The following is a 10,511-nucleotide window of genomic DNA, read 5'->3' as shown; positions in this document are numbered from 1 at the left end:
TTTGGCGGTGAGTGCGACAGCAGCTGCGTCGCCAACATTGCGTACGTAATACGGGGAACTTTTTAGAAAAAGTGACCGCAAAGCAGTGGCACCGCCGTTGCAATTTTTTTATTATCATTATTTTAGTAGCTAGCCTTTGACGTGTGTTGTACAGATGTTGCCACATCAGCGATATACGGGTCCAGTGGCCAAACGAGAAACAACAGAGAAAGTAAGTAAGAAAGAAAGAAAGAAAGAAAGAAAGAAAGAAAGAAAGAAAGAAAGAAAGAAAGAAACTGTCGGAGATGATAGAACGCGTTAAACGAGATGGTATGACCTTGAGCTGAGGGGAGTAGCATCTTCTAAGGAAACTGGCCGTTCACCGTATACGCTCGCCGACGTGATGTCGTGGGCACCCTCAAACGTTTGCCCCGCAAAACGGCCAGCTGCGGACTTCAGGCAACGCCCACACGCAGAGCACAAGCTGCTGGCTGTGTTCTCCCTCCCCTAATCCTTCTCACTCCGTTACGGATATCGGTTGCTGACAGACAGCGGTGCGTGGTCAGTCGCACACCTCTACCGGCTCGCGACAGAGCACGCGGCTCATTAAACGGCGCCGAGTATCGTGCCCAGAAGCTCGTTCGTTAGCCGGCACCGGAGCACTACGGTCTTGTCCGGAATCACGCCAGTGTATACAGCGTTCGTGCTCTTCTTCGACTCACCTCGTCCATGCCACAATTTCGGACAAAGTATCGTCTCTAGGAAGTCGTGCTCTATTGCTATATATTAGTTTCCTTGACCAGCGGTAGTGTGAAGATAGAGTGTTTTACGAAACAGCGAGGCAAGCGCTTGTCTAGTTTACTCTGACCAGCGTTCGCGTCACCAAAGACGAAAGGCTACTTGGCACCGGCCCTCTTGGTTCTCACAGCTAAATCAGACGGCGCACAATCACGGGCGTCTGTTTACGTGCGGCTTGTTCGCCACTACTTCCGAGCGTGTGTCACTTAAAACTCTAGCATTCTTTGCTCACGACTTGAATACTAAACCCGGAAGGAGGGGCGAGACAAATGACCCCCTAGCCCGTTGGCTCTTTAGTTCGTTCAAAAAGACTGAGGTCGCCGTTCAGTGAGAGATCAACGCATTCCAATCCTCGGAACTCTTGCGTGCGATGGCATCTCTGACCGCGAAGAGAATGATCGGCAGCGGCGCGTCATGCACGCGCCTCTTCATCTTGGTGGCATGCCTTCTGCTACCATTTCTGACTCAAGCCTCCTCCCCGGTTGCGAACCATACAAGTACCGCCGACCATGTCTCGACGAGAGCTATGAAGACGTCGACACCAGCAACAACGCCCACCACGGAGGCAGACGATGAACCCGACTACGAACAAGTGCTGCGAAACGCAGTGGCCCGCTTGTTCGCCAGCATGCCCTCGTCTATCAGAAGGAAGCTCCTCGAGGCGGACGTCAGACCAGAGTGTAGCATCGGCCTGTTCCGGTTGATGCGAGGATTCCAGAACCTCGAGCCGTGGGCGCTGAGATGTAAGTAGGCGGGCTACTTTTTTCTTTTTCTTCTTTTTCCCTTGGGGTGGGACAGGGGTGGGGGGGTGCCATAACTCCAGAAATTATTTCCGAAACAGACTAAAACGCATAGGAAAACGATATGCAATGTCTGACAAATGAACATTGTACGCGTCCTTGTAGTGAGGAAGGAAAAGAAGTGATAATACAAATATGTGTTGGTGAACTAGATGGTATATCAATTGCTGAAGCACAAGCGCTCTGGAACTTCGGCTAACTGCCAAAGGTGATATAAATTATTCACTGACGACTGCGCTCAGTGGCATTAGTAGAGGGAAAAAAACATTATTCGGGCTGTTGAACGGAGCAGGAAAAAAATCGGGCCAGTGTTAAAGGCCGTGGGGCTACGATAACAGTTTTCTTACTATAAGCGGCACCTTATGCGTCAGGCACATGGATTTGACAGTGATATTCTGATATTATTTAGGTGTGAAGAAAATGTTTTTATGGTGCACTGAGGCAATGAAGTGTTTTTTTATACATGTTGAAGTTTTTTTGTAAACTTTGCACCTATTGGAAGCAGGAGTTGACATTACAAAAATTCGTTGGGACCTGGCACCAATAAACTTGCATTTAACGTACAAAAACGATGACACATATAAAAGAGAAAGTGGCGTCATCTTGCGTGTTGCAATGTTGTTTCCTTTGTTGTTTTTTGTTCGTGTAGCAGCATTTTAGAATTTGTTTTTTCCTTTCTTTTACTGTCACTGTGCCTTGTACAATGACATTTGGCATTGTTTGCATGCGTAACATACATAACTATGCATAAATAAACAAAACGAGTGCTCTACGATGTCATTGAATACGAGCGTGCTTTCATAACGAAGACACTCTCATATTCAAGACAGCGTCACTGCTGATTATACCTATGTTTACCCTAACTCTGAGGGCAAGCACGTGGCCCTGGTAGACACTTCTCAGGGTGCACTACTCAGTGCCACCGTCGCCCATGGAGTGATTGCTGAGCGAGGCTCTGTACAGTTCCCAAACTGGGTCCGCTGCTTGTACACCAAGTTTAGAGAATGCGCCTTATTTGCCAGGGCACCCTCCATGTGCCGCAGGCTAGTATTAAATCGAGCAATATGTTGTATTTGGGAAGCAGAAATCGACATTTACTTGCAGTGACAAATTTTACTTGACTGCCCATAAATTGCCGTTATTGGTAGCATCACCTTCGGTGTCTCGTGTCTACGGACACAGACACATACGTTGTTGCGAACAGCTTGTTGTTAAGCTAAACAGAAAAAAAATGTTGACGGTCAATAGCCTAAACTAAAATCAATGATCTTGTGTATATTCGCTATTAGCTATACCTGCCGATGCGCGCTGTAGTTGCATTTGCAAAATTGTTTAGCATAATTATTTATTTCGAACTCGTCCATGGCTTGCGCATTAAAGCGGTGTACTTAAATGCGGGGCAGCAAGAAAGGTGGTAATAGTTGTTCAGTCTTCGGAAATTCTCTGCTGTTGTGGAGCCTTTACTGGAGGCCTCGGCTGTTAAGGGGTCGCACAATCGCACACAGCTGTTCTCTTTCGCGTTCACCTGCGCTGCCTCTTTGGCCTTGTATTTTTGTATGCCATTCTTCTTCGGTTTTCGTGCTCACGCCAAATACTGTGCATTTGCGTTTGCCTTTTTTTACCAATTGCGCCGCACTCGATGCGACCTGTAAGCTCATGTTTCACACTACCTATTAGTCTACGATTTGCACGCGACCCCACGTTTCCTCCTTTTTTTCCCTCTGAGAAGTGCGCTGTGCCTGTATGTGTTTCCAACTTCAGCCATATCTTTGCCTCCATTTGAAAATAAATGAAAATAGATTGGCTTCCTGAAGATAGGAAGAAGGGGAGGAAAGAGGAAGAAAAAACAATATCAAAGAATCAGCGCTTTAGAGAGAAAGAGCAAAAAAAGTTATTCGGCTTTTGATTCTTTGTCTGAGGATTCGCAACACCTGTATACATGTGTTCTTATGGTCTTGTGGCCTCGATGCTTTGTGGTAAAGTGGCCGCCTCGGCGGCGGTGGTCGTGGGCTCGATTCCCACCACCGCCGGGCACCCACTGGCACTTTCAACATGGGCGCAAGCGTACTACGGCCTGGCGCTCGGCTTTCTTCGGGAGTAATACGCTTGGCAAAGTAGCCTGCGCCATTAAAATTTTGTCGGAGCCACCTTGAGCACAGGAGAAGGATGTATATACATTCCTTTCTATGGTGCCGAGGTATAAATAAGCAAGAAATTTATTGTTACTGTTCTCCGTCTGCTAAACAAAGCATCGCAAATTATCAGATGTGAAACAACGACGAATGTTTTTGAAGGAACGCCGACACAAAATCGATAATGCAAGATTTGTTTTCTGTTTCGTGGCGGAAGCCTGCATAACAGTTGGTCAATTTGGCTTGTAGTCTGTGATTTAGTGTTTTTGGCAGTCTAGTCATGTAGCATTTTTATCCTTGACGCTACTACCAGTGATGTTTTCCTTGCAACAGGGTCTTTTACATGTGTTTACGGCACACACGCCCTTCAGCTGCTTTTTTTTTTCCCAACAATTTCTGATCGTTTTCCGGCAATCATTTATTTAGCCTTTTTGTAAAGCGCCATTGCATACAGCTGCCTAGAATTCTTGGAAAGCTTGTTTGCAACCATGCTCTAAAGATGTTGAGAGGCTATTCGAGCAGTTTTTTAATGATAATCATGTATTTAAAACTGATTCTTTGACCCTGATAGTTAGCTGTCTTTTTTGGACTAGTCAGTGCAGGCATGGTACCTAACTTTACGGAAATAAATATTGTACATACATACTAAACAAATATATACGTTGGTTTTTGACTATTCAATATTCGATACTAACTATAGATATTCAATTCATATTCGAAAATATTTAGGTTCACACCCATCTGATATATATATATATATATATATATATATATATATATATATATATATATAAGCTCCCGATTGTGGGGAAAGCACAAAGAACTAATTCAAGATTCCTCCCTCACGAGCCCTGTATGTTTTTCCCACCTCCCATCTGAGTGATTTCCAAGAAGAGTAAAAACCAATAATAACTTCACGTACTCCGCTTCACAGTATAGGCATCGCGGGAAGGAAACGTGCATCAGAAAGACGCTTCTCGGCGAAAATGACTGATAAAATCTTTCCGTAGACGCCGACGTCAAGATGAAGCTACACTGTATAGTTGCAACACCAAGACAGCAATGTCTGCGTCATTGCAGCAGAATGCTTGCGCCACAGAACTGACGGCTACATGGGGATTTTACATTCCCAAACAGCGCTTCCCTATGGGGATATTCTGCTGCGAAAGGCTTCAGTTTAATTGAGGCCTACTGGGAGCTTTTCTTCGCCTTCGAAAACCAACACATGGGGTCGTTAACTGTATTTATAATCAAACGGCATCTGTAGCTTCATCTTTAAATTTAGATGTAAGCAAAATTTGGTGACCTAATACTTCTTCGTAGCAGACAAACCACCCAGAAGCACAAGAGACAAATGAGGCGAATGGGAAAGATGTCTGCTCTCTATAGAAGAGTCGTAATAATGACTCGTCTCATTTGGACAAAAAAAAATGCTGCAAGACATTATCACCAGTATATTCTGCTGCTTTAAATTTTTTTTCTGTGATTCTATGTGCTGTTCCTCTACATAATTGGAATGCTGTTGCCTTTCGGCAATCTTAAGTAATCACGGCAGGGAATCTAGGCGGATCTTTATGTAACTGGCAGGCACAATGCCTATCCCACGACAAGACCGACTAGGTTATTAAAGCACATAATACCAAGTACTTCAGTGGTTACAACAGCAGCTCACAATGACGCCAGACAGCCGCGTGAAATTATTGATATCGCTTGGCAATGTGTCAGCGTCATTCGCGTTCATCGTAATCGTGGGTGTATAATGATGGCTTTCCTCATGAATGTCCCTCCATGTTCGCTCTCTCCAAAAAGAGCCGCGGCTTTGTTGTGTCGAGCTTTCAGCGGACACCCCTTAGAGAAAGTACCTGGAATACGCATCCGGGGCGTCCCCGATGTCTGTCCAGGCGTTGCTCCCCAACACCCTCCTTCCCGCTGCTTCAGCCTTCATCTGAACTGAGTGACCATGTCCAGCGGCTCATGCTGCATAGCAGCGCGTCGTTCGGTTACTTTCTGCTCTCCTCCCATTTCATAGAGTTACAGTTTTCGCGGCGTGCTCGCGCTAAGGAACGGACTAAAGGACGCAAGTTCATGACCGACGGAATGCTTGTTGTTTCGTTTGTTTCTTTTCTTCATCGTGACCTTCACTGTGTGACCCTGCCCTTCAGTTTCGTAATGCTGCCAGCGGGAACGCGCATGCTGGTTTCAACAAAGACGGATTCGATGTCTTACGTGCAACGGCGTCTATGCTGCCGGTGCTTCATTCGTTGCGCATGATTTTTTCCTCTTGCTCTTGTCTTCTTTCTCAAGCCGGCGCTTCAGTCTAAACTTTCTAAGAAAAAAAAATGTTGCTATCACTGGACGCGGGTGAATGGCACTTTCTTTCTCGACGCCCGAATTCATGGTTTCTCTTTCTTTTAGCGCAGCATTTGTATGTATTTGAGCGGCACCTGATGAGAGGGAGAGAGGAGTGGCACAAATGGTCGGTATTTCATGGTCGGGCGCCCTGTGGCTTGTCGGACGCTGCGCCACCATGACATACCCTGCAGGGCAGAGGATAATACACTGAGCACACCGTCTTTTTTTTTTTTTTCTTTTACGGGGGACACACTACGGCTATTTACCAGCGACCGCCGCTCATCGAAATTCGAGCAGTGGAGCGACGAGGACGTTCTGCGGCATACATTCTGGGTTTTCCTGCTAAGTACGGGTTCATGCGCAAAGTGTCGCCGTGCGCAGCCGCCACTGTTATTTATTGCTTTGACGAGTCTGCACCAAGTCCGCGCATTCGTGCGTTGCACAGATCTATGCGGCTCCGAACAAGCTTTCAGTTCCCAGGCTTTCTTGTGGTAGAACCCCTTCTATGAGTGTCGGCCGGTAAACATCCGGAATTCCCCAGACATTCTCAACCGGAAAAATACCGAATTAATGTATGCCAATGGCGATATATGTCTGGCATCCTGGCTTATTGAACTACACTATGACGCGATAAACAATGCGCTAAGTTTGTATTATGGCATCATCGGCAAATACGTTCCATCTTGTGCGCTGTGCAAATACCATAAATGATCAATTTCTGCTCCCACATCTGTTCTACAGTATTATATTTTACGATATTACTTGGCTGAGCTATGAAAGTCAACTCTCGGGCTTGTTAAACAGAGAAAGGAGGAGAACGAGGGCTCGTTGCAACTTTGTGTGATTGAGTGTGACAGATGTGTTGTGTTTGAAAATATACTGGGTTAGCGGTGGCACTGCATTTTGTTCATAGATAACTATGGCGGTAGTGATAGTGAGCTGCGCCCCTGACAGGCACCTTACCACAAGTAAAATGGAATGGCCGGAAGCAGTCGGCCTGCGCGATTCCCCAGTTAACAATATCCTTAAATCTTTAGTACTGTGAAGAAAGTGACAAGCGCTGCTAAGCACGAGGTCACGGGATCAAATCCACGGCCGCGGCGGCCGTGGAAGTACAAGAACGCCCGTGCCCTGTGCATTGAGGAACACATTAAAGATTGCCTGCTGGTCAAAATTAATCCGGAGTCCCTCACTACGGCGTGCATCATAATCAAATCGGGGTTTTGGCACGTAAAACCCAAGAAGACAAGTGACAAGCTCATGGCCGGCCCCTGTCAAGTAATGCCTCCAGCAACGGACTTTCCGATGCCACATACCCTTCACTACCCCTGGGCCATATCCATATCTCCCGCAGGTACAACGCGGTACCTCAGTGACAACGCAATTTTCGACTACATCTTCATGTCTTTCTACACTCTATCATTCGTTAACTCTCACCAGCCGCACCTTTCTTACAGGCTTCAACGAAGTGAAAGTTCTCTGCGACGCTTTCGGTACGCTCTCACCAGTTCCTTCTCAGCAGCAGGCGTGCTTCGGCTTTCTCAGCATAGCTTAGCCGATGTGAGTGGTCATATGCGACCACCAATATAGGGCGCCATGGTGGTTACGTTGGAACGATGAACGCAATCGAGAACAAAGCTAGTTATTGTTGCGAAAAATACTGCGACCCTTCCCACATTATTCGGCTTCCTTCCTCTACCATCTCAAATGGACCTCGATTTATGTAAATCTGGGTCGACGTTTTAACTCACGTGACACAGGGAGTCCAGACGCATGTTTTGACACCGCAGGCTTCTCACAAACCGACGCGGGCCCACAAAATTGTTCTTGAAGCAGCACGTAATCCGGCGCATTTCTGAAACCTGCTGTTGCAAATGCCGATATGCACGTGCTTTCGCAAAAGCAGTCGCAACTATGCCCAGAGCAGGCGCCATGTGTAAACGTGTCGCGATTCATTCTCATCTCGGGGGGTGCGCCTTAGTTCCTAATTTATTTTATTGCGATAGCAATTATATGGACACTCCAAAGCAGATTTCTGCCGTCGGCGTCGCCATCGTCCGTCGCCGTCGCCGTGAGGTTTCGTATGACGTCAACGGCAAAGAAATCGTCGCCGCGCTCCGGAAGCTGTATGTGCGAGTGAAAGGGCGCGAGGGATGCTCGCTTTCACGGGGAGCGAACGCACGTCGGAGAGCAAACGCGCGTTCTGCGCCGTGCTCCCTGAAGGGCTGCAGAATTAAGCGTCTCTTTCCTCCTTTTCATATATAGAGAGGAAACGCAACTTTTTCCGTCGCGCGAAAGGCTGTGGGGGGACGGGAGGGAGGGAGGGGAGGCGACGTTTAGCTGCGGCACCAAATGCGTATTTATGCAAAAACGCCACGCGCGTTTGGTGCGAACGCGGGCAAAACACCGACGGCGTCGACAACAGTTCTGCGCGTTGCTGGTGCTGCTGCATATGTCCAAGTTTATACAGCTGATAAAACTAATATCCTTACTCCGTATAGCTCTCTACTAATTTTCTATCGCAATTGGTGCTTCGCCTTTCGGGTGAAACTGCGACAATTTTTTTTTCGCACTAGCTGCATGCCGGGACTGCTGCCTGTCAAATGATGCTAGGCACCTCCTTTCCACGCGAGGTTGAAACGTTTCTTTCTCTTGCAGTGTTCGACGCATCCGGAAAGTACCCATCGGGGCTGCTGCAGGCCACAAAGGCTGATCTGGGGGCATTCGACGAGTGTCTGGAAACCGTGGTGCGTGACAACTATGGCCAGGAAGTGTCCCACGGCCAATACTGCAGCCTGCTCTTCAATCTGAAAGAGAACCGCGCTCTGACAGAGCGCATCACATCGCTTGACGTGTTGCACCCACTGGTACGCATTTCACCATTCGGAACGTATTGCTTAGTGCAATGTATTTCGCGTAGAATAGCGCCCACTAAATCCATTAACTACGTTTGTAACGTGCACAGGGCACGTTACACACAGCTACAAAAGAATAATAAGATGCCAGACAGCATATTAGATAATTGCACTGACATTGCACTAGCATATCCTCATATGTTTTTTTTATTTTAATGTTAATCAGTCATCTCACAAAGAATCCGGCTGCACACACAATGAAACCCGGTTTCTCACTACCGCGTATAGCCTTCCAGTGTTTGCAACGCCATGCTCTTGACCTCCTCAAATTATTCTCGAAGTGACGCGTATTATAGCCTCGCCGCACGTGCGCTGAGCTGCGTAGCATGGTCCTAGTATTTCGTGATTTCAGCAGAACAACCGTGGTGCATATAACTGGCAAAAAAGAACTCACCATGGTTGTTTCGTGCTTTCCGCGCTTTTCACACGCTTTTAGGGCATGCTCTATTGTTGGCTGGTGAGTGTGTAATTCTCGCACATGACATTACACTCCTTACAACAAATACCACGCATACGTGAGGTGACCTCAGGACGATGACGACGATGGCCGTCGTCGGCTAAAGGCAGGCAGACGAAGGGAGACAGCAAATCAAGATTCGAGCTTTTAACTGCCTGCAGTTTAAATAAAGAAAAAGAAACAGCCGTTTTTAGGGCTGCTCCTTTGCCTGCACGAAAAAACACATCGCTCCCAAAGTCTCAAACCTCGTCTGGACGAAGGCTTCTTTTTCTCGAAAATGAAAGGTGTCTCGACGAGATAGACAGACGTAATCCCGTAAACACCCATTTCGTAGAACGGATGTCGCCACGAGGCACAGAGAAGGTTCTCATCATGATTTTCTGAAAGGCAGGAGCATAGCGTTAGATGTGATGAATCAATGCACTAAATCTCAGTATGGACACGATGTAGGAGAAGCAGGAGGGTGGGGCCCCTATTCCGGAGCTCGACTGGCCTCAGCAGCCCGCGGTGCTTGGTCGAGAAGTGCCTCTTGGGCCTCCTTTTCCTCGATGGCCAGCCAGGTCCCCCAATTCTCCGTTCTAAATCTTCGTTGGTGCAGTAGTGCCGCAGGAATAGTACGCTGACATGAACATTCAAATTCTTAAGATAAACGCAATTATAGGCGCGATTATCTATTTCAGCAAAATTAAACTGAAGAGACAGAATAAAAATCTCATTTATGATGTGTAGTTGTTACAAGCTCGCTCCGCTTCTCCGAGCTAGCCGCGTGTCTGTTCACTGCAAAGTGTGGATCGGCTCGCTAAATGTAGCTATCAGAAACATGCTTTTTTGGAGAGAGGAAATGATATGCTTGTTTACTTGCCTTGCTGCACTCCGATGTTTCTTCCGCACTTCTTTGTCACTTTTGTGCCAAAGCAGCTTGACAATATCCGTTTAGTAACGATGGTGATTCTTGGAGATGACCGAAAGGGAAGTCGTAATTGTTCATGGTGAATCATTTCGTCTCGTTGGTCGTAATAGAGCATTTGTCTGGCCACACCTAAACAATGGCAATAGCCTGAGCGCCTGTTTCATGCAT

General features: G+C 47.0%; 1 protein-coding gene across 1 annotated transcript in view; it reads left to right on the top strand.

Moving 5' to 3' along the window:
- Positions 1-559: 559 nt before the first annotated feature.
- LOC119451209 (nose resistant to fluoxetine protein 6-like) overlaps positions 560-10,511 on the top strand; it is a 36,754-nt gene continuing 26,802 nt past the window's right edge. Inside the window, exons 1-2 of the mRNA XM_037714479.2 lie at positions 560-1,520; positions 8,720-8,928. Coding sequence (XP_037570407.2) covers positions 1,148-1,520; positions 8,720-8,928 — 582 coding nt within the window. The 5' untranslated portion in view covers positions 560-1,147. The remainder of the gene's footprint in view (positions 1,521-8,719; positions 8,929-10,511) is intronic.

The sequence above is a fragment of the Dermacentor silvarum genome, chromosome 1, assembly GCF_013339745.2.
Source record: "Dermacentor silvarum isolate Dsil-2018 chromosome 1, BIME_Dsil_1.4, whole genome shotgun sequence".
Classification (NCBI taxonomy): domain Eukaryota; kingdom Metazoa; phylum Arthropoda; class Arachnida; order Ixodida; family Ixodidae; genus Dermacentor; species Dermacentor silvarum.
This window is presented reverse-complemented; position numbering and strand designations above follow the sequence as displayed.